Below are 24,473 nucleotides of genomic sequence, written 5' to 3' on the forward strand. Positions count from 1 at the left end.
AGCCTTGAGGCTATTAAATAAACGAACAAACAACAACAACTGACCTGTCGCGACGACACATGACTGGACGTCTGTAATGGGGCCTCTAGTTCCATTTGACTGCATCACTTGAATGCTAACGTGCAGTTAACGCACTCAAAATTACATTTTATTGTTGACCCGTATGACGTCATTCTTGCTCATAACAAGTCACTGTGGCGCAAAATTTGAAAGTTTTTAAATATTTCTTGCTTTTTTTCTGTTAAAAACATCTTTTGCGGCTCCAATGGAGCTGAGTGAGATACTGAATACTTGTTCTTTCAAATTAAACAAAGTTGTATTTTCTCTTCATGGCTCCTTTAAGGTTTTTTTTTTTGTTTCCTGCACTTGGGGGTGGTAGCCAGCGCCACTCGGACTACACGGGGTGAAGGGGACCTTCTTTTTAACCCCCGGGCCGTGACTCGAGTGTCCACGACATGTCGAGAGTGGTCGACCAGCTTTGAACGCTCTTAAGCTACCTTTGGCACCAAGACTTCCAAGAACAGAGGCCCTCGCTATGCATGTAGCGAATCAGAAATGGGAAATGAGGGGCTCGGTGAATTAAGACAGAATAAGAGTTGGCAGTCAAGAAAACCTCGGAAAGCAAAGGGGGGAATGCGGTAGATCATAGAAACAGATGAAGAATTTTTTGAGTCAGAAAGAAAGTGGTGAAAAAATGCCCGCCGGGTAGGATCCGTAATCACGACCTCCAGAATACCGGTCTGGTGCGATGACCACTACGCTACTGGCGGGGCTGTTTCCCAACCACTTTCTCGGGTATTTATGTTACGGTATTTTTTGTTTCCTGCACTTGGGGGTGGTAGCCAGTGCCACTCGGACTACTCCGGGTGAAGGGAACCTTCTTTTTAACCCCCGGGCCGTGACTCGAGTGTCTACGACATGTCGAGAGTGGTCGACCAGCGTTGAACCCTCTTAAGCTACCTTTGGCACCAAGACTGCCAAGAACAGAGGCCCTCGCTATGCATGTAGCGAATCAGAATGGGAAATGAGGGGCCCGTTGAATTTAGACCGTAATAAGGGTTAGCAGTCAAGAATACCTCGGAAAGCAAAGGGGAGAATGTGGTATATCATTGAAACCGATAAAGAATTTGGAAAGACAGAAAGAGAGTGGAGAAAAAATGCCCGCCGGGTGGGATCCGAACCCACGACCTCCAGAATACGCGTCTGGTGCGATGACCACTACGCTTCCGGCGGGGCTGTTTCCCCTCCACTTTCTCGGACATTTATGTCAAGGTATTTTGTTTTCCTGCGCTTGGGGGTGGTAGCCAGCGCCACTCGGTAGCGCTGGCTACCACCTCAAAGTGAAGGAAAACAAAATACCTTGACATAAATACCCAAGGCGACTGACGCTGCTGCTGGACACAAGCCGCTTTCGACGGCTTCACGGTCACCCAACCGCCCACCGGCGGGGGCAGCCAGAATAGAACGTTGAACGGAGGTGGTGCCAAAGGCGTCGCGCGGCATCGCCCTTTCGGCGGCAGGCTAAGTGCTCCTGTCTTTTTCGGCGGCGAGCCGCACATCCTGGGAACCTTTTGTGGCGGGTCCGAGACGCCGCTGTTCAACGAGCGCCCGACGCCAGATTACCAACGGAGGCCCAGGCGTCGATCCTCCTGTCGCTTCAACCTCGGGTGGTCCTAAGGGCTTCGATCCTAGGAAGATTGCACCACCAAAGTCAACCTGACGCTGACCTGTGCGAGAGAAAAACTGCCCTCTCTCTGTGAATGTGTGAGCGTCAATTTTAGTGCCACGGATTTTTGTGATTGGTGCGTTCCTGAAAACAGCGGGAAAAAGGGTGAAAGGGGCCGGACCCAACTTGGTTATCTAATCTCGCGCGCGCGGGAGCGCAGGACCCTGTTTACCCTGTAAAACGCTATGTAAATTTCTGTACATCAAGTGGCTTTCTTCGCCCTACTCGGCCCCAATCTTTGCGCTAACTCAGGACCAACGGACGCCACCACCGGTCACGATACCACATCCGCAACACAATACAGTTACTCAAACTCGTAGGAGTGTTTGTGCAGACACTTATTTAGGATCGGTGTAAGCGGTTACTTTGTTCCAAAAGAGATTATTGAGGGGTGTTTTTCGAAAGAACGGACGTATATATGGGTTCCCCGAATTGCACCTGCCTAAAATAGTTCACACGAATACACCACTGCATGGTGCAAGAGTGCATTTCCTCGCTATGCACGGGATTCAGGCGGGACAATTCACGTAAAAAAATTATGAGGGATGTGCGTAAAAGAGAGGTCATAAGCCGATAATGACTGCACAGACTATTTTCGTCTTTGCTTCAGTTCTCTGCTTCCCAGCTGATCTTCTTTGTGCTGGAGTTCCCGCTCACTTTGCAGAAGACAAATAAAAAAAGAGGGACATTCTAGTATTTGGAGCCTCTTTAGATCTCACGTTAAGGGGAGTTTGTCATCGTCTGTATATAAGGAGCATTAGATGCTCGACGAATTAGCCATTTCGAACCTGTTTCTGCGTTGTCGGGCTGGAGACTACTAAACTTGTTTCTTTGAGTGCACCCCCGTAGTAACGGTTGTTCCAGTTTTAGTGCATCTGTTACGCTAAACATTTGCATTGTTAGCGCGACAGGCCTTTGCGACCCTTTGGATACCAAGTTTGCTCTCGAATGGTGTCCCGTATCTCTGAGCCCGGACACCACAATGCGTTGCACGCGTACCCACAGGTCAGTGTTTCCGGGGTTAATAAACAAAACAGACCACCAACCCTTCTTATCGTACCGCTCAGTAACAATACGCGATTATACAGCCTGCCCAGGACAACGACAGGCCGCTCGGTTCGCGAACGGAAAAAACCTGGTTTCTGCCTCTTTGTCGTCATGTAAACGGCACTGTTCGCTCGGGAGGTGAGCAGGGAAGTTCCTGCTCTAGCTCGCTGCGATGCGTTCCTGTCGCAGGCGTGTAAAGGCGTCTTGGCTTCAGGGTTTCCGCCGCTGGGCATTTTCTTCAATGTGGGCTGTATCTCCGCTCTCATCTTGACAAATGTCGACGGACGCGTCACGAGGTCTGCAAGGGATACGCGTCAGAAGACAGACGCGCAAGCCGTGCTGCTAACGCCACAAACAGTGCAATCTAGAGCTCCTGTATAACGGTATTCGTTGAAAAGTTTAGCGGTCAATTTCTTCGCTTGGCAACACTGGAAACGGCCACAGACATGGCCGATGCGCCACGGACACTGCGCAGTCTTGCGGCCGCACGCCGAAGAAAAAAAAGACACCGGCGTGCGTCATCTGCTCCGTTCCAATCCGATTCTAAACTGTGGCGCCAACAGAGATGTTATTAATCGCACTCACAGTGAATTCGACGCAATACTTTGCGTTCGGCGAAGAATTCGTAACGTGAAACACAGCCATATGTTTCACAGTCGTGGTTAGCACGGACAAGTGCCGCCATCCCGCGGAGCCCGACGTAACGAGCGCGCCGCCGGACGCCGATTGCAGAGGCCGTGGGCGCACTCACACGGTTGCATGGAGGAGAAGAGGGGTGCCTGATCTGCGGGCCGTGCGCACAATGTCCACTCTAAACAGACGCTTGGCTATGGTGTAGCTTGGCCACAGATGTGGCGGTGCACACTTGGTTGCCTGCATGCATTCCACGCCATTGAATACCGAGGATAGCTTCCCTAGGGCAAGGTGGCCTCGTTACCTAGGGGAGCAGAGTTGCACGTCCATCCGCCATCCCGAGTTCTAATGTCTTGCGGGAAAGCCACCCGCCACGCGTGTAGGAGCAGCCACCGTGCCAGGGGCAGCGGCGGGGAGGAGTCGGCGCATGCGTGTGCCAGTAGCTGCTGGACAGCGCGACGGCAGAGTTAGTCGGCTGCTTATTTTTTTGTTTTATTCGAAAGTTTGCCCTGCGGCATAACGGTGCACGATTCACAGGTACACGAACAAGTTTGCTGCTTATCAGCTGAGCGGCTGCCGCTGCAGCTACCACCGCAACCGCCGCCGGTCACTTGAGCAGAACTGACTGAAACGGTGTCTTGTGCGCAGCACTGAAAGCGGGCTTCGCTGTCGTAAGGCGGAGCCCGCGGCATGTGGCAATCAGACGCGCAACTCTTGGGTTACGCGATGTACAGCCGGTAAAACGCTTGTCTATAACAGCGATTTCAACTTCAACCAGCTACATCCGAAAACTGCCGAAATATACTCGTTCCAAACATGTCGGAGGCAAAAGCGAAGGGCTAAGACTTCAGAATTCAGCAGTAGTTTTATTCAAATACCGCTCCGGCGGGGCAGGATAGGGCTGAGAGTACGAACGCTGTGTTATAGACAAGCCTTTTACCGGCTGTACAGGAGCTCTAGCGCAATCTAAGGGCCCTAAAATTTTAGGGGCCTGTGCGCGATCAGCTGAACTGCGCCATCTTGCGTTGCGCGCTCAGACCAAAAGCCAGTCTGACAAGTTGCGGTGCGCGCGAATGGGTCTGCTAGTGAAACTGCTGCTGCGCGCCAGAAACATCGAAGACCGGCCGCTGCGATGTAACAATATAGTGTACTGTTTTCGCCACAATACTGCGTAATTTTTTCTCAAACGAAGTAAGTTTCAAGGCGTAGTCTGTTGCACTGAGGCGCGGTTCTGATATTAACCGAAATTGACTGCGCGTAATGTTAAAGGTGTTAAAGGTGTGCTGGGACCCATGAACATTTCTATTTTTTTGTTGACAACGAACGACAAGGAACGGACAGTAAAGAGAGAAATGGGACGTTCCATCCGCAACAAAATCCCAAAACGCATGGGAGGGCTTCTCATGGAGTGACAAATGTGGACAAGCTGCTGTTGAGGACCCAAACTATGCACTGAGGTAGATAATGCTCTGTTCCCAGTGAATCATGAACCTTGGAAAAATAGACAAAACATGCGTAGATCTACTTCTCCGTCGGATATTAAAAGTTAAAATGTGATTTAAATGGGGAACTTGGGGTGGAGGGCTCACAGGTAGTGGCAAGCAACAGATTACTTCCACCCCCAGTATGGGACGTTGCTATCTTCCCACAAGGAAAGGATTCATTTGTAGTTGATGCGGGCTAGGACTAAATTAGGAAAAATATGCAGCCTGTAAGACCAAATATGCCAGCCCATAGGCTGGCATAGGCGCAAAGCAAAAACGCCCGCGTGTACGAGATTTCGGCGCACGTTAAAGATCCCCAGGTGGTCAAAATTAATCCGGAGCCCTCCACTACGGCGTGCCTCATCGCCTGCGTTGCGTCGGCGCGTCAAACCCATCAATCAATCAATCAATCAATCAATCAATCAATCAATCAATCAATCAATCAATCAATCAATCAAATCCATATGGCATATTTGCTCCCATGACTGCAGGTGTGCACGTCAGTCATGGGGAAGAGAGCTCTTCTTTCGACCTGGCAGAACGGACCAAACAAGCCGAGATAAAGATAAATAAAGGATCGAAGCGCCATAGTCGCAATAGCTCAACTGCATTCGGAAAAGTAGCGAGTGACTGCGCGTATATTTGCTCGCGATACGAATAATTACGAACGCAGCCTTGCCATTGCTAGCTGTGTATTGACAATGATGCGTTGTGTCTGCGACCCACGCTTATCATAACAATCGATGTGCCCATAGCACTAGAAATGTGGGGAGATAAAGCGTTCGCACGCCTGGAAAATACAAGGGGAACAGTTGTAATCACGCGCGTGCGGGTATTCAAATATTGCCACCGATAAGCGAGACCGCGTGCTGACAATATACGCTATCGAAGACCCTACGTCCGCATCGCAGTAAAAGCGATGAAACGCGTGAGCAAATATGAGGAAGCAAAGACAGGCAAGGCGACCAGAAAAGAGACGAAACAGGCAGAAACAAATAACTTCCGGAAAAAAAAAGAAAAATGAGGCAGCACGAGGTTACGTACACCACAATGTATGGACAAGGGAAACCAATTCAAGTGCTTAACGTGAAAACATCTTCACATTGCTTTATATTAGTGGTTCGCAAGAGCATTTCGGGCATAGAGTTTCATACTAAAAATCTGGCGCCACTGCCTACGGGAGGCGCGCTTCGGAGAGCGTTCCGTCATGTACCAGGCAGGCACTATGGTGGCTAGCCACCATACAGCCACTATGGTCCCTAGAAATCCATACAGGCACGTTCCACTTGTCCTTGGCATGGCTCGTAAACAGGCTGAAAAGTTGTCTCTGGCTGCGAGAAAGCAACAGTATTACTGTAGAAGGTTAATCAAATTTGTTTTGTTATAATAAAATTTAACCCGCAAAAAAATTAATTTGTCAGTGATTATGTAGGAGCTTCATGCACGAAGAACAAGAAAAAAATGTTACCCTTTTGTTGTCACGTTTGGCTTCGAGACAAAAAAGAAGCCATATAGTTAGCTAAGCCAAGTAGGCGAGGAACTTCGCTAGTGGCAATGGCGCCGCCCACGGCGGCCCGCGACTGCAGCGACAGATTTCCCTCTAGTATGTATCAGTATAAAACTCTATGATTGCAGGCATAGAGTTAATACTACTGAATATTTCAGGGGTCCGCGAAGCCTCCCTCAAAACTTTTACCCCGCCATTGTTTTCTCGATTTTGCCAGACCTTTCTTGCAATGCAAAAAGGTGGCTTCGCCGCATTACATGTACGTTTAATTTCTCCGTGTAACCCATATTTTAACATCTGCTGCTTTCCGCACAACACGCCAGCTTCGAGAAGAAAAAAAACAAACAGACCCACAAAGGCAGCATATAGGTGTTTAATGACAGATTCAACAACAAATTCTTTGACATAATGACAGCGATCAACATATGCTCAATCGTGGGGTCCCCTATCAGTTTCGCAAGCCCAAAAGGGGTCCCTGGGGCAGTCATGGCAGAGAAGCACTGCTTTAGATCAACGATATGTTTTCCCCTACCCGTAATGTCGACCGGCTGCAACGTAGTTTCCCCTCCGCCTTCCCTTTCTCTTTCAACTAAATGGGAGGAGTCATGCAAAAAGGGCCACGTAACAAAACAAACATTATCTCACTTAAAAGAACCAGCTTTAGTTAACTCAGTCAGTTTTATTCTAGCGCACGGCGTGCTTTTTAACCGAAAAAAAAAACGCAAGCAATATTGAAGAACTTCCGAATTTTGCATTATAATGACGTAATATGGGGCAGCACTAAGAGCACACTTATCAATTCGTCAACTGCATGTTATCATTCAAGTGAAACGATCAAACGGAACAGGGGGCCCCACTAAAATTGGCCATTCATGTGTCTTCGCGGGATGCGTAGGTAGAGACGGCCACCAATCACACTAAGATTATGTGACGTCATAAAGGCGTCGTCGGAAAGTGGCTAGGAAGTTATCACTGCTTCATACGCTTTCCTTAATATCTCCATTATTTGTTTGAAGTTCACGATAACATCGGTGTCATTGTAACATGCAAAAAGCAGCCTTTTTGGGGGAACCGCACTCGTATTGCCTTCATGGCCGAAATTGCGGCAGAATGGTTTCGTTATAAGCTTAGAGAGCACATTGTAATTCGTCCATTCACTGAGAATTATGATATATCATGCATGACCAAAACCGAATTCTCGACTTCACGCCCCATACCAGAATTCTAGGCCTTCGCGAATCGCGCGCCGCTGATGCCTGAATGTCCACTCGACAGGAGAAAAGGAAACAGCGGTGAGATAGACATCTTTCTTCTTTCTCTTTGTAACACACCTGAAGTTCAACTCTTGCAACGGCTGTAGCCCGTGTCTGCGGAGTGCTTATCGGCTTTATCGGTGGAGGGACAGCCGAGGTACTTCCGCGAATGACGACGTTCGGGCGACTTGAGTTCGTGGAAATGTTTTCGACGCACGAAATGCGGGCTTGGTCAGCGTTCGGCCGATTTTGCGTTCCTCCAGTTCTTTGGCCCCTACAAGGGTCAAAAGGCCATTACGCGTGATCACTACCTTCCTTATACGGAGGAGACAGTTGGTCGGGCCAATGAGCGGCTATCTTGACCTTTCTGTAGCAGCAGGCGATGAAAGTAGCGAAGCGTGGACCAGTTTTCCTCACTTAGATATCAACTTCGAATCAAATCTGACAGATACTGCATTTCACAACGTCAGTGGTGCAGCTAAGTAGGGTATGAAGGGAGGAGACAATAAAGCAGTGGAAGGGACCGGAAAACAACTAGACGGAAAGAGGTGATACTGTAGGTTTGGTAGCGGGACGAACGGCGGGAGGGTGATGACATTACAAAATTTAATTGTCTTTTGTGGGAGAGAGACAGACGGTCGTAAAGGTAGACGTACTCTGCCCGATAGCGGCTTACTACCCTACAAATCAACATTGCACAGCAATGACGACAACAGAAGAAAGATGCCAGCAGGAACAACGTTGTACGATCAATATAAGAATGTCGGGATAGGGAACACACACACGCACGCACGCACGCACGCACGCACACACACGCACGCACGCACGCACGCACGCACGCACGCGCACACACACACACACACACACACACACACACACACACACACACACACACACACACACACACGCAAGCACGCGCGCGCACGCACACACACGCACACACGCACACACACGTGCACGCACACGCACGCACACGCGCACGCACGCGCACGCGCAGTCGGGTCCCGGTACCTGCCGACCCTAGCGTAGCCTACGCTAACAGCCTTGCTAAAACTCCAATTGAAGGTGGGGCCCTCGCTCGGTGATGCGGGGGGGGGGGGGGGGGGGGATGACGTAAGGATGACCATGGTAAACGGGAAAAGGATAGGATGTTGATAAGAATTGACTGTGGTGCTTTTTGTTGGTGCGGCGCGCATGCTCTAGGAGCGCACAAAGGGATTCCGAGGTGAACTTTCCCACGGAAGCTTTGTGCACTGTGGCAGAGCCAGAAATGTCATAAGGCCACCCAACCCCCAGAAGCCTCGCCGGACAGAATGAAATAAGGCTAATAATAAGTTCTCGCACATTTTAGTGATCACTCTCCATTTGCAGGCAAAAACAAATCCAAGAATACGTGCGTTCTGTCTGTGTTTGCGCAGTATTTTCACGCTATTCTTCCCGGTCTTGCAGATAAGGCTCGTCGTGAAGTCAGTGCTATCAGTTCTGCAGTTGCATAACAGGGATGGCGAAAACTCCTCCAAGTTTCTCTTTGACAGAAGCTTTACGTAGTCTGGGGAAAATGTTAGACAGAGGGAAGTCCAACCCACAAAATTTCCGACGTGAAAAAAAAGGTCAATCATCGTCGCTCTTCATCGTCACTCTCTTGGCCGTTAGAATAGCATGTCGGCTCCGGGCGGCATGGGTGAGGGACAATGCACCCATCCTCTCGCTCCCCCTACACGACAGCCTGCCTCCATATCGAAGATGTACTCTGCACTCTCAATGTCTTTCATTTTCATTTATTCATTTTCATCCTATGCCGCACCGTACATCAATGAAATATCACTAGTGGTAAACTAAAGCAGCTGCTAACGCCGCCAAAGACGCATGACTTGCGCGTGTTGTGACATTAATATCTTAGAGCAGGTCACTGCTCAAAGCCCACTCCGCAATGCAGAGATAGCTGATAAGAATATAGCCCTGTGACATGATTTAAGTATCCCGTCAAACAGACAACAAGGCATTGACGTAGGCTGTTTATTGGACAGGATAAGTAGACAATGACGTTCATAGGAGGTACATATCAGCGCCAGAATCGCGGAGGCCTTAGCTGCCGTAGGACTTTTTGTTTCGCTGGTTATATTAAAAAAACACCAAAGGCGCAGTATTTCCTGCCGTATGACCTCATCTGGCGATGCGTGAACTGCATAGAAACACATACACGGGCCAATCAGGAAAGAAAAGACGGCAGGCTCGTGCTGAGATGGAGGCGAACGATACAGCGTGTATCCAGAGTGTGAACTCCGGGGATATCTTCCCGACCGCTATACGCTAGACCTTATTTGATTATCAGGATTTTTGTGTTGCATGTCGCAACTCCTAACATCGTTCGAGAAGACTCGGAACATTTTCGAACTGTCTTTTCTTTGTTCAGTTTGGGAAGGTTACGAATTTCCATTTGTAAGATTTCGTCGTCATCCTACGTTCAATATTAGCAACTGACTCTGCCTTTTCACACACACAGACAGACAGACAGACAGACAGACAGACAGACAGACAGACAGACAGACAGACAGACAGACTCTAAAATTGCACCTTTCATTGAAAACAAAAGTATTATTTTGAATGCATCAGAATGTATTTAGCTTTTATGGTCGCTTTAAACTACAAAACCTTTTTCCGCACTCCACTAATAATTAACTCCCCTAATAATTAACTGATAATTAACAGGTTCGAGCACCGGTTCGGGCTGCGATTTTGTCATTAGAACCATATCCGAACCGGTATTTCTTTTCGGTTCAACACACTGGCACACACATCCATATAATACACACACACGGTGTTGTACGTACCTGGTATACAGAAGACAAATAAGAAGTTTAGTTTTCCTCCGAAAAATTATTATTTAATATTTAGAATGATTTTACCGCATCGCACCGCTTATTACTTTCGTTAATAACGTAAATTTTTACCATAAAACAGCTTTTCACAATGCAGCTGTTTACCCCTGCCTGCGTGCGTGCGCGCATGCGCGTGTGCGTGTGGAGGGAAAGAGGGTTAGGGGGGTGCGTGTCCACGTGTTTGCGCGTACATGCCATCTTACCAATTCTCTTGAGAAGGGAATTACAATTAAGTTTTCTACAATTAGGGTTTTTAAATGCTGGGATCGTTACATCTATCCATGCAAGCGACTGTAATCTTCCCTCCTTCCCCATTTCCCTCTCGTGACGAAGCGGGGAAACGACATCGCCAAGTTCCTCATTCACAATTCAATCTTTGTGGTGCACAATTCGACGCCATCATGTTATTTATTGCCCGTACCTAGGTCAGTGTCACAGCTTGGTATCTCCTGACCTTTTCTACGTAGCGTGCTCAGCTGTCCATGCAGACGGTCCAAGGTTTCGCGCAAGCATGCCAGCCGCTGCACGCATTGATATGCCCGAAAAGGGTGCTTCACTGCACGCAAATGAGTATTGAAGGAAAGCGTACTTCATGGATTATGACGTGTTGGATTATGACGTGATGGATTATGACTTCATGGATTATGACCAAGGGTGTAAAACATGGTTATATTAGTCCTTTTTGGTAAGATGACATGTCATCACCCCGCTTCAAAGGGGAAACCAATAGGAATCATCATCATCATTATCAACAACGTGATGGGGCAGCGGGGGTATGCAAAATGAAAACAAATTCGATTGATTGATTGATTGATTGATTGATTGATTGATTGATTGATTGATTGATTGATTGATTGATTGATTGATTGATTGATTGATTGATTGTGAAGTTTAACGCACCGACGCAACGCAGATGATGAGGCACGCCGTAGTGGAGGGCTCCGGGTTAATTTTGACCACCTGGGGATCTTTTACGTGCACCGAAATCTTGAACACATGGGCGTTTTTGCTTTCCGCATCCATCAGAAAAGCGGGCGCCGCGGCCGGGAATCAAACCCGCGTCCTTGGGCTCAGCAGCACAACGCCATAGCCCCTGATCCAAGGCGGCGGGTTATTCCAATAAAAGTTCTTTGGCGGTAGTGTCCGCAAACAGAACATTACGAATGCACATTCCCTTCTGGGCGTTTGGGAAAAGACGCTGAATGCAAATCAAAACAATGTTCTCTAAGGAAATTCTGTGGGCATGAGCTCTATGAACGGCTGTGCACACCAGGACGTCTCAGATATGAGCTCCGAAGACAAAGAGGGCGTTGTACACTACCATGGCGACACAGTAAGACATTCAACGGCTCTGCCAAAGCGTGTTACATTTGACAGAAACGGATTTAGACTGACTCTTTTTTATAATGAATAGCAAACGGTTGGCACAACATCGCTTTTGACGGAAGACGGCCCCGAAGGAAATGGAAATGTGTCATACACTTTAAGTGCAGAAATGATATTTTAGACAGTGTTTGAAAGGAAGCGGTCGCCCCTGAGGATGCCCCGCTGGGCGCAGGGCTTCGTGTAGCAGAAGTGAACATATTATATAAGGGAAACAAAACATACCTGCACATACACTGGTCCTCAAGCGTATAGGAAAACTTTGCTATTTGATTTCAAGATCAGGCCCTAGCTGAACATCATCATCACCAGAGGTGGTCCCGAGGGGCGACCCAGTGAGCAACAAGGCAAATGTTGAACGCCACACTTTATTCAACGAAAGCAAAGAATTCGGAAAAGCGTGGTCACACAGGTGACAGAGAATTGAAGACAATGGGAAAGTGGTACAAACGGGCACAGGGCCGGACCTAGATCCAACCCATCAGGCTTATCTTGGCCGGTATGTACGACTCGGTGAGGAAAGTCTGGCTGATGCCGCACAGGCTCTGGATCTCCGCCTTGCGCTGCATCGAGTCCAGCAGGAGCAGCTGCTCCTTCCACTTCTGGTTGGCCTCGATGTAGGGCCTGCGTAGCAGGTCCTTTAGCTTCGACTTGTCGCCGTGGGTCAGCGGCGGGCAGTCCTTCAGCTGGAAGGTCCGGATGTCCGCCGGGTGGACGCCCAGCCAACGAATTGCCGGCACCGCCAGCGAGTCCACGTCCCTGGCCATCGCCAGCGACCCGTACGCGTAGACGCACAGGATCTCGATGCCGAACGGGTCGGCGTCGACCAACGCGTACACGGGCAGTTCTAGCTCCACGTGGAGGCGCCGCACGAACTCCCTGGTGTTGACGTCGGGGAAGCCTTTGCCCGTGACCAGGACGCAGGGCATCGACTTCTGGAGGAAGCCGTCGTCGAGGAGCTTCTGAAAGCTGGCGTCTTTCTCGATGACGAGCATGTAGAGCGCGGAGGACGACACGTCGCTCATGCCGCTCACGTCGGTCGGCATGAGCGTGGCGCCGCGCGAGCCGTCCACGAGGTTCCCGCTGGCATCGCGGAATCGGATGTCGCCCGCGAAGACGCCCTTCGAAGTAGCCATGACGTTGAGGGCACGACGTGGCACCTGCGTTTGTTGTTGTAATCTGTGCTTATTAGCGTAAAAACAAAACAAATTTCTACCCTTATCAACTCCCCTTTAAAACTCCCGCGCCAAGAAACTCGGAATATTGGGCCTCCTCGATTATCAGCCCCGGATCGTCCGCAGACTGCCCGAGGCGCGATCCGGCGCCCTATTTTCCAATGTATTCCTATGGGGCTTCCGGTCCGAGCGCAGTCCTCGGACTGCCCGCGGATCGTCCAGGACTGGTAAATCGAGGATGCCCATTGTAGCGAATCGCGTAAACCTTCCGTGACGCAAGGCCCGCTAAATAGTTATTGGCAGTGGAAAAACAGTAACCTAGTCCGTACAGCCTGAGGCAAACAGCCCAAACGACAAGGAAACAAACCAGGAGGAATCGAGTATCGCAGGAGCAGAATATAGTCCCTTCGAAATGCCTGAAACAGTATTAACGTAGCAACCTTTTGTTCTCGTCTCCCGCAGTAAAAAGTACTGTTACATGGCGGCAGAGTAATGATACGAACCATGGTTGTCGTTGAAGCGACGTCCATTACAGCGCGAGTGGGGCTACGCCCTTCGCACTCCTTCGTCGTCGTCGGTGGTTGGTGAGACAGTGGTGCTACGCCCCATAGTCTACTACTTCCGCGCATCATGTGATTATATTGCTCCTATCGGGATGTGGCTACAAAAACAATCATAAGTGCACCATAAAAAGGATACCGTAGTCAAATAAATGGGTGAGAAGTAGTAAACCCGTTAGGAGCCAATCAGTTCCCTCGTCCTCTTCACCCCCTCCCCTCTCGCGTGTACCAGTGCCCAGAGATCCAAAGGCAACTTTTATTGTTAACTCGAAGACGTAGATGTGGATGTTACCCTTTATAAGACGGTCCTGCTGAGTTAGGACTTCTTTTTCAATATTCATGTACACACTTCGTTATATATTTAACCCAAACGATAGCAACTACAAAAAACAGCGGCAACACAAATTACGATTCCAGTGACCCAACGCTCACCACAACTATATATCGCGTGCTGACTATATTCACTTGCACTCCAGATATGTTTACCTGTAACAAGCAGGCGATATCTTCCACAATGGCATCCACGACACCCTGAGAGCCGAAGAGAGCCACGTTCTCGTAGAAAATATGGCGCTTGGTGCTTTTGGTGTTGGTCATCAACAGGTAGTGAATCTTGGAGAGTACTTTAAGCATGCGCGTGAATTTTTGCAGCGACGCGGGCGAGCCGAAAGACGTGACCGTTTTCGTGGCGTTCTCTTTTCTCACGAGTCCCCTGCTACGGCAGTATATGACGTTCTCCCAGTCCTGCCGCCGGTCGTAGACGAAGCACGGCGCCTCTCCTCTTCCGATGTGTTGAACCACCGACACGAAGATGGCTTCAATCTTGCGAATGACGGCAAAACGGTCATGTGCAGACACCGCGGGCGGACGAAATGGCGCTGGCACAAGACGCTGCGCCATAGTTTTGCAGCTAAGCAACGGGCGTACGTCTGCTTTGGTGACAGACGACCAGAAGGCACAACCCGCAGAGCTGTGGCAGTCGTAGCAGACGATCAACTGCACAGCTGTCTGCGGAGGCAAATGATTTCGCCTGTTTGCCGTAATGTTTTTATTTGAACAATATAAATATTTACTCCAAATTAATCGCTTTCGTACAGTAACATAATAATTTCCTCCCTAAGTTCAGGTAACTTTAACTCAATTCCGTCGTAACTCACAAAATAGAATACCGAGCTTACCCAGATACGAAGAATGTCCATGCGGCCAGAAGGGACAGGCGGAACACATCGCCTTTCATTGCCAGTCAAGTTGTACACAAACGTCCCGCTTGCATCACAAGTTCTCATGGGCATTACAGTCCCTTGCTGCAATGCGACGCAAAATGGTAGAAAGTAGGGCGCATTATGGTTGGAAGCCCCATTTCACCCGCTTGGTACGCATTGGCGTTTGGGTCCTTGGATGGCCGAGCTTCAGCTAATCAGCGAAACCTTACGCTCAGCTATGTCGTCGTCGCGATAATACCGGACTGCGCAGGCTGATAAGCCTAGCATATTTGTTTTCACCCAACGGACTTGAAATTTTGAAACTTCGTTTCCAGCGTGCCTTTGAAAAGCGATGCTCGTAACATTTGCCCTATGTAAATGTGGACAACCATCTAGATGGTTTGACGCGCAAATCTGGTTGTCGCATTTTTTAAAAGCATAGGTCGGCCATTTTATTTTGTATGCTTGTTCTTCACTCCGAGCCATCGTGAAGTTGAACATCAAATTAAGCACAGGGGCCGTCAAATGTAATTGGAAGATGGTCTCGTAAATTTACAGGAATTTATTCTTCCGGAATCTGCCTGGATGCATTTGTGTGCGTTTAAAGGAGTCCTCCATAATAAAAAAAGCTTCCTGTAAACCGGGAAGGGCTGTCATAAAGCTAGTAGGACAAATATTTTTTAATATTCCCAAATCCTTGTTCCAATTACTTCTGACGGCCCCTTACGTGGCCGTGTGAGGCAACAAATCCCATCGAAGAATACCGAGTTCCAGAAACGAACAAAATGCAGGGTGATTGAAATCTACATCGCATTGAATTAGTAGGAAGAAACACAAAATAAGTGGGTATATATATAGGACCCATGACTTCCATTCGGAAGTTTGTTTAGAAATTTATTCCTGCCTCTGGGGCCATGTATGTTGCGGGAGGGGGTTGGGGGTGCTGAAGGCGTATGTGCCGACCAGTAGGCGAGTAAATACGGAAGTTCCATTCTGTCGCCATGCTTGCGTGCTTGTACGCTCGCTGTCTGAGCCGCCGGGAGGACGGAAAGAAAGAAAAAGAAACTGCATTGCTTTTAAGATCTGGCCAAGGCTGCCTCCACTCTGGGATGGAATTTTGAGTTGTGTCCATTTCAAAAACGTCCGTTTTGATTCGTTTTCAGGTCCTGGCGTATAGTTTAGGTTGTGGGGCCTCTGACAAGGGCAGAAAATAACGTTTAATCTTGCTTGTTTTGCGCCATTAAGGATGAGAAAATAGGGCTGGAGAGAGGGAGAGAGAATCCTAGCCTTGGAATACATGTGTGGAAATGGGTCAATGTTGGCCGGGTACCGGAGTCCAAGTTCAAGTCGTGTGGTGTAGATGGTGGTGAGTTTTATGAATAATGAAAAAGGGAGAAGTTTGAAAAGTGTGTAGCGCCAAACACAACTTTTTAAATTTACAGCTTGGTGTGGTGTTAAAATTTTCAGAAAAAGAAAACAATTTGCACAACAACACCCCGAACAAAAAACCAGCACCTACCAAACCGAAATCGAAAGCGAAACCTAAACGTAATAAAAAATTAACTGTTGACAGGAGTCAACCTAATCCAATCCAATCTAAATAATGTTTGGATAGGGCGCAATGTGGATGCAGCACGCAGCAGCCGAATACGTCTTCAAAGCTCAGTGTTTCTGTTAGCGGTGCTTACAAGTTACGTTCTTCGACACACTGACGCGAAAACAGCTTGAAGTTTCTGCGCTTTCGTGATCGATGGATGAAGCAAAGGCGAAACCGCAGGCAGCGTCGGAAAGGTAAACTTCAGTCGAGCAGTTGTCAGACAGACACGACTGCATTGATTGAGGTCGCGCAATTAGAAGCATAGCTTCTTGCATCTGATAATCTAAACTGCAATCTACTCGTAAAATAGATAAGCAGCATGGGTTCCGGCAAATCCTGCTCGCAGACGCAAAACCGCTACCGCACACCGACCAGCCGAAGTCACCGCATCTTCGTCCTCATCATGATACCTGACCAGACGAGCTTTCGTCGACCTCTTGACTACGTTATCATGACTACTTTTGGCTTTGATTGGGGTCTTGTCCAGACGTATCCCTTCATTTGTCTGGGGTTTTGTCCATACGTAGACATCTCTGGGGTTAAGTCAGATCATCTGTAACTGTTAATAGTACTTAATAATTAGCAGTGGCTCTGGCTATTCAGTGAGCGGTAGCGGGTTGTCCGGTTGGGTAAAAATCGAGGCAGACATCTCCAACCGCGAGTTATGAAGCGGGCGTATTACTGGGTTGCTGGGGTAGGGGAAGACTTGGCAATCCTTACTAGACGCTTGCCGTAGATTGGTTGTGCTCAAATTTCACCAATGGCTAAGATGTTCTCTGCCACATCGCTGATTATATCTCTGGCGGGGTCGTTGAAGTACAAGTGATCACAATTGTTCATGGCAGGAAGCAGGCGATACTGAAGACGATCGAGAGGAGAGACGCATGTAAGAAGAGAGCGGCACAGGTGGTGGAAGATCTGCTGGAGAGCCCGCTTTCCGAGGAGTGGCTGCTAGGAGTGGTGAGTGATTGCCGGAAAGAAAATCCTGTGCCGTGCTACGAGCTTCAAAAGCGAGCTCTGACGTTAGGTCTGGCAAAACTCAGCACTGTTGGTGGATTTCGATGCTCGATTTGGAGCACCTACTGAATGCAAAGAGGGTCATGAAGCAAAACTGGCTAAGCGCGAGCAGATTTGATGCGACCAGTGGAGCACAATCAGTCTGGCTGAATTCGAGTTTTCTCATCAGAGAAAGATCGATTGATTGAATCAAGCTATCACTGAAGCAAAGAGTAGAGTAGAGAGTTGAATCAAGGCGGTTAGGGAAACATGAATAACCCGATTGAAGGAATGATTTTTTTAAAAGGCCAGTGTCGTCGTTGCTTGCAATTTTCTTAGTCATGAATGCTACTTAATTTTTAACAAAATCACCGGCAAGTAATTAGAGGGGCACTAAAGGCTGAATGACTTCTTGCTTTAACTGAACGATCACACTATGCGAAGCTTTTCTGGCTTTTGTTTGATGGGAAACGGTGGTTTGTTTGTTTAAGAAGTAATTAAAGCATCAAAGCTGTAATTACTTTCTTTTGCTTTCCTTTCATTTCATGTAATGCAAAAATTCTTGTAACGCATCATACTTGTGGGAAGCATTTTCAGCAAGGTAGGTGAGGTCGCTTAGTACAATCAGTAGAAAGTACTTGCGCGATTTAGCAGCAAAGCTGCTGATGGTTCGACATCGGTTATCTGATTGCGTCCATAATCCTACAGTTTTGGAGCTTGTTGCATATGAATAAGCACGGACAGCGAACAGGGGCAACAGCTTTCATGCTCACTTGTATAAGTCTTCTGGTGGTACTTACGGCTATGCAAATCATTAGACTGAAATCGAAGATGGAGCAAATTTTACCACCAGTTGTCGTGAAAGAACCTGCTTAAAAATGTTTAAGGGCTGAAGATCAGGCCTTTTTGAAACACACGGAGTGGGCAGGAGTTTTTTTCGCATGCATCTATTTTATATTTACACGTACCTACTTTTATGGGTTCTTTTTTTTTTTTTTTCTTCAGAGAACTGCTTAGACGTGCTCCACCAATACCATTTCACAATTCCCAATTAGTGCGACATCACCAGGAACACGTACGAGGCAGCAATACCTATTTTCGCGCTTTTGGCATCTTCTGCACTAATTTTCATTCATTGGCCACTGTAAAGTACCAATAATGGCCAAATTTTGTTGCCACAGTACAGTCTTCTTTTAACTGTCAAAAATGCAATGACATAAAATTTTGTGGTGTCGCACGATCAAATGACATTATGCATGTGTTATGACTATGTTGGGACCTTATTATCCAGAAATTGCCGTTTATTCCACATTTATTATACAGTAGCATCTCAAAGATCTTTGTTTGGAGAATTCTTTCAGTACGGGTGGCTAATTTGGGAGATAAGTAGCTTAGCCAGTTACATTAACCCAAAGTACACGTGCATCCCTTGCCAAATCTCCATATGATTGATTTTATTTGATTGCGGGCTGTCAAATGTGTGAGCACACAGACAGCTTTAACGAGGGATCTCTCAAGGGGCATTGCGTGACTAGAAGAACAATGCAAGTGGCAGTGAAGCAGGCTTTGGAAAAAGAGGTGCTTATGTCACATCCAAAACAAAAATCTTGCATGATAGGTGGTGTTGCGCGATACAGCTCGTTTATGAATTTCCACCCATTGCCTCGAGTATGCCACCTACCACAAATGCTGAGGAACTGGCCGCGTGCTGCGCTTTTATGTAGTTTGTAAGCTGCATATGTGTAGGGTTGTTTGTCGTGTTTGGGTAAAGCCCGATTTTACCCTATTTTTACACCCCAAACATGTTTTAGAAGAATCAGGTTACACCCGATTTCTCCCCTAATGGACCTTTTCAAAGTAGCCATCTGCACAATCGTGGGCTTACGGACCGCCGTTCTCAACCAGTACTTGCTGGAAGCAAGCCCCACAAACACAGCTTTAGAACTCATTGAGTATTGGCATGACTCTACTGCTCGCTACTGCATGCTGGCAAATGTTGTAGTGTCCTTGCTGTGCCTAGCTGCTGGAAGCTGTGATGTCGACAGAACTTCCTCCCTGCTGAGATACGTTCAATGATCGGACAGGCCTCAAATGGAGACCGACATGTTGTGCATGCAGATTATTATGTATGCGAACGGATGTAAAAAATTAATTTCTCTCTCTCTCTCTGGCTAGCTTTTTGGGAATAAAGTGTTTCTCAGAAGTTATCAATGCTCTTTGCAGTCAAAATTACTGATGCATTTTCAAACCATCGCCAAATTTTGGGGAGTATTTGCTAGAAAACCTTGTGTTGAGAAATGAAGCGTAGGCAGGGGGCGACAGTAGGAGGAGAGGAACAGGAGGATCGGGGGGTGCTCACTGCCTCGCTAATCGACTGCATCACCGTATCGGAAGCCAGACGCTGGTCTTTCGCTACACCCTGATATCACCGGCTTGAAACAAACACCAATTTTAATGCCTTAGAGTTGAGAAGCTTGTAATGTCTCCTGACAAAATAACGCGAGTGTATTACTTAGTGCATCTCTAGATTCAATCTGAAAAAAACGCGAATTTCAAAATGGTTAAAAAAAAAAAACCCGATTTCTTCCCGTTTATCACTCTGAAAAATAGTACCCGAATTTTACCCCCACTGTTAAAAAAAGTAAAACCCGATAACGAACAACCCTGCATATGCGTTAGATGAGACACTACACGTCTGGTCAGTGATTTCTTTTGAGTTGCTCTTTGGAGGTGCTACCACAATGGAACCAAGATACATGAATGCCTTTTTTGCTTTGCAGTTGCACGAGCTTTCCCAGCAAGACTATCAGGATGCTGTGGAAGAAAGAGCGATACTGCTGCTCTGCGGTTACCCGCTTTGCAGCAAGAAAATCAACCAGGCAAGTATCGTACCCGCATGTAGTCTTGATTTCTTCTGGCCTTTCCCACACTGGTTTCTCATTGTCACATTTACAGATGCCGAAGCAGAAATATCACATCTGTGTGAAAACCAAGAAAGTTTATGACATCACACATAGGAAGGTGAGAATAATGTGTGCAATTTCAGCATCTATGTTAAATGGGGAAATGCTGCTTCTTTCAGACGTAAGTATTTCGCTAACCTTCATTGACCGAGTGCAAACCGGAGTTGTGTTTAAAAGGAAGTTGTTAGTGTGTTTGGCTGTGGATTCATCAGCTTTTAACACTGGCTTCCAATCGCTGCCCTCTGGCCATCACTCGTGTCAGGCTGTACGGTTGTACCACATTGCCTGGTTACAGGCTCGGTCCTTTGAGCTGATCACTAAAATGACGGGTGCCCTGAGACTAGCTGAGACTTTGTATTTTCTACCATTTGCTTTTACTATTCATCTAATGCCTACAAGAAATGATTAGCTGCAGCCAGTGGTCTCCTGTTAAGAATTACCTGCGTGCATACTTATAGGTTTCATTTATCTTCCAAGGGAAGCTTTGATGTGATTTTTAAAAATGAATGAAACTTCTGGAGGCTACTTAAATCTGCTTGTACTGGCAGAAATAGGCATCTGCATCGTTAGTTAAGAAGACAAGCAGAACCAAACCTTGTGTATTTTGGTAAGTTCTTGTGGTGAAAACCATGCAGGGCTGTTTTTGCTGCAGTTTTTGGGAAGATGGACAATGGCAGAAACATGTGAGGGAGGAGCCAACACTTCAGATTACTTTCGGCGCTGATGTTGAGGGGCTGCGTCATTCTGGACACGGATAGGTGACCTGACGACTCTTTCGCCTTGCCTTCTATTGCACTCAGATTGTCTCAGGACAGCCATAATTTGTTTCCTAGAAGTCATGACAGTTTGAGAAAAAAACTGTAATGTTCTTGTGAGCTTTTGGTAAACTAAAGATTCAGAGGGACAGTGTCAAAAAGACCTCTCTTACTTCGACACTCTCATTGACTTTTGCCATTTCCTTTTCTCTTCTTTTTATGTGTTCGAGTGCAATTGTACAGTAGACTCTCGATAAACGGAACTTCAAGGGACCGAAAAATTTAGTTCCGTTTAACAGGAGTTCCGTTTACTGAGAAAGATGCGCAAATGTGCAAATTTATGTGCGTACACACTCTTAATGGCGTTTCATGGAACTCTAAGCACTAAAAGGTGAATGTAGCTGATAGTTTTTCAGAAAGCAAGAAAACTACAAGAGGCTTAGGCACAGCATTTACAAAGTTGATTTGGCAACAATGAGTCGCTGTGCACTACAAAATGCATCGATTATTTTTGTTTGAGTCTTTGCAGCTGCATCTTTACAGAGGCTAGAGGCTTCAACTTCACCAGTGCTTACGAGCCACCGAATTTAGAAGACGGCAACACAGTAATAAAGCGCGAATAGCAGCACTCCTATGGCATGAACTAGGCGGCAGGAGCTGAGCCCTGTAACCTCGGCGTCTTGAATCGAGACCGAACGACTGGAACAAGAACTGCGATGTTGCATTCGTTGCACTAACACGGCTGACCACTTACGAGATGAGGCTTACGAGGCCAACAAGGCTAAAAAAGCATGGAGGAAGAAAAAACAAAAACAAAAACAGCCGGAACTGTAAAAAGCTGATTCTCATGCCAATGGGTATCACAAGAAGTTCCAATTCTGGTTCCGTTTACGCGGTGACGTGGAAATTTTCGTTCCGATTACCGGGAGTTTTTTTACGTTATCTGCATACAAAACCAACCAACTTGCCGGCAACTGTTCCGTTTAAGCGGTAATTCCGTTTAAGCGATTTCCGTTTATCGAGATTCTACTGTATCTCTTCGGTGTCAAGGAGGCTACAAAGGCAGCCTCAGTGACCACCTGCACAGTATGTGCAAACAGCTGTGTGTGTGTGTATGCTGCTTCCTGATGCAATACTGTGGGGTTTCCTGAACAGCGGCACCTTGGTAGCATGGCTCTAATCCTGGCAACAACAGTTGCCACTTCATGCTTGACCCATCGCGGTGGCTCAGTGGCTAAGCCGTTGCGCTGCTGAGCACGAGGTCGCGGGTTCGATTCCCGGCTGCGGCAGCCGCTTTTCTGATGGAGGCAAAACGCAAAAACGCCCGTGTGTACAAGATTTCGGCGCATGTTAAAGATCCCCTTGTGTTCAAAATTAATCTGTAGCCCTCCACTACAGCGCACCTCGTCGCCTGTGTTGCGTCGGCACGTTAAACCCTACAACCAATCAATCACTTCATGCTCGACCAAACAGTTTGCTTACAGACAGCTCTGTTGTCATATTTATTTGGGTAGGACACTGACAGTGTGGCTTAGTGATTGCGTACACAAGCGCCATGTTACGAGCAATCATTTGGCCGCGGGAAGACAAGTGGTGTATCCAGCAGCTGTTTTCTTGGCTTGCAAGTGTGGGCAGCAGATTTATGCTGGGTGGCATTGGTAACGTTCAACATTTTTGCTTGTAACGAAAGCCTCATTCAGGTTTTTAGGCCCTGCTGAGCCACTTTGTTACGTTACAGAAGTTGTCGCTACAACGCAATTGTGTTTTTACTGTCTGGCTGCTGTGTTCACGAGATTAACGTACCCAAATGCTTTTTTGTTCATGTCGTGCTTGCTTCCAGCAATACTGCAGCAACGCCTGTTACCGTGCATCCACATTCCTGAAGTCTCAGCTGTGGGACGGGCCCCTCTGGCTTCGGGACGAGGCAGAAGCCAATGAAAAGTACAAGATCTACCGTGAAGAAGAGCATCGTGTTCAAGGGTATTTAGCCCCCCTTTTCCCTAATTTCTCTAGCTGGGAAGAAAGCGTCCGGCAGATTGCGTACTAGTACCAAAAAAGAGCGAAATGAAAATAATACTGTTTGAGACCGCAGATGGGTGTCGACTTATTTTTCTTTTTACAATGTTGTTTTGAAATAGGTTCTAGTTCAGCTGCTGTGGTTACGCATGGCAGACACTGTATGTTAATTAAGAAACTTATAAAATGAAGTAAGGTTGTTTTTTTTTTTTCTTCATTTAAAAATGTGGGGCTTGGGGCTCAGTGGGGCGTGGCCTTCACTTTTTGCAGCTTCTCCATGTGTGGAGGTTTTAAAGTGAGTTTGAGGTGTGTTGTAGAACCCATGGCACTCCTGCCCTTCGAAACTTGGCCTTGGGCTCCTCAGGCACCTTTTTGTGATGAGGGTTCGGACAAATAAACAGAGTTCAGCTTGTAGCAAGGCCAGGGAAAACTGTTGTGAGAAATTTCTGAAAATGGAGCAAATTTCAGTTCACTTGCCGTGATAACCATGAATTTTAATTTTGTGATACACAGGTTTAGGTTGTTGGCAAATCGATTTTGTGTCACTAGGGAGCAGGACCTTGACAAGAAGGTCAGGAGAAACTAGAAGTAGGGCTATCACCAATCACACATAGCTATGCCTGCCTGCAAATAGCTACAGAACAGACCTTCATTGAACTTTTAATGTTCATCACGCCCCAAGAGCCACTATAGTTGCAAAATGTGTGATTTCCAGCTTAAGTTGCTGCGGTGTAATATTGGGCCCCAAACTTGGCGTTCCTTTGGGTGAATACGGATCCTCGGTGATGCTAGGTTTTCGGGTCGTTTTCTTGTTCAGCTTGCGTACAGATACAAGTCATTTTGCTCTGGGACAAAAAGTGGCATGTAATCTCAGACATGCTATTAGTAATTGTAATCTCCTTTCTGATCCTAATCAGCTTTTGCAAGCACCTTGGTATTGCTTTGTGCCTCCATGTGGACTTGCTTGAGAGGATATTTACGTAAAAAAATGCAGACTTCAAGTGATCAGACATGTGTTCAGGTGCTTGGGTACTCGGTAAACATAAATCACAGAATGTGTGCGTGCATGCATGAGTGCATGTGTGTATGCATGTGTGCATGCACGTGCGTGTGTGTGTTCTGGTTAGCGCCAACATAATTTCGACCCCCCATACATGTAATCGCATGTTCCAAGGCTGTTTCTTTTTTCCACCTTTACCAAAAAGAGATAGCAGCCAAAGGCTTAGCTGAACATGACAAAAACAGAAGAAGAGTGCCTGAGCTGAGCTAAATTAAATTTAATAATGATGGGCACTTG

General features: G+C 47.3%; 2 protein-coding genes and 1 non-coding gene across 3 annotated transcripts in view; 1 reads left to right on the forward strand and 2 right to left on the reverse strand.

Annotated features, from left to right (window-relative positions):
* Positions 1-1,160: 1,160 nt before the first annotated feature.
* On the reverse strand, positions 1,161-1,233 carry Trnat-cgu (transfer RNA threonine (anticodon CGU)). The gene has a single exon. It is a non-coding gene; the product is annotated as a tRNA-Thr (tRNA).
* Positions 1,234-12,271: 11,038 nt separating this feature from the next.
* On the reverse strand, positions 12,272-15,081 carry Mei-w68 (meiotic W68). Its single transcript, XM_077677801.1, has 3 exons — positions 14,826-15,081; positions 14,134-14,655; positions 12,272-13,072 (listed from the first exon to the last, which is right to left on the reverse strand). Exons 1-3 carry the CDS (start codon positions 14,937-14,939, stop codon positions 12,380-12,382), a joined length of 1,329 nt encoding a protein of 442 aa, XP_077533927.1. The 5' UTR covers positions 14,940-15,081; the 3' UTR covers positions 12,272-12,379.
* A 1,374-nt stretch (positions 15,082-16,455) lies between these two features.
* LOC144145937 (putative RNA polymerase II subunit B1 CTD phosphatase rpap2) overlaps positions 16,456-24,473 on the forward strand; it is a 28,195-nt gene continuing 20,177 nt past the window's right edge. The window contains exons 1-5 of the mRNA XM_077677799.1: positions 16,456-16,640; positions 17,292-17,406; positions 20,223-20,321; positions 20,398-20,463; positions 23,001-23,140. Of these exons, the coding sequence (XP_077533925.1) occupies positions 16,600-16,640; positions 17,292-17,406; positions 20,223-20,321; positions 20,398-20,463; positions 23,001-23,140 (461 nt within the window). The 5' untranslated portion in view covers positions 16,456-16,599. The remainder of the gene's footprint in view (positions 16,641-17,291; positions 17,407-20,222; positions 20,322-20,397; positions 20,464-23,000; positions 23,141-24,473) is intronic.

This window comes from Haemaphysalis longicornis, unplaced genomic scaffold (assembly GCF_048455015.1).
Source record: "Haemaphysalis longicornis isolate Haplotype H1 unplaced genomic scaffold, Haemaphysalis longicornis Haplotype H1 scaffold_7, whole genome shotgun sequence".
Taxonomy (NCBI): Eukaryota; Metazoa; Arthropoda; class Arachnida; order Ixodida; family Ixodidae; genus Haemaphysalis; species Haemaphysalis longicornis.

Bases quoted from the DNA above. Each gene is read 5' to 3' on its own strand.
- Mei-w68 (XM_077677801.1), bottom strand. From the start codon at position 14,939: ATGCCCATGAGAACTTGTGATGCAAGCGGGACGTTTGTGTACAACTTG. The intron at 14,656-14,825 runs GTAAGCTCGGTA...TTGCCTCCGCAG, and splicing joins TGGACATTCTTCGTATCTGG to ACAGCTGTGCAGTTGATCGT. The intron at 13,073-14,133 runs GTAAACATATCT...CAACAAACGCAG, and splicing joins ATATCGCCTGCTTGTTACAG to GTGCCACGTCGTGCCCTCAA.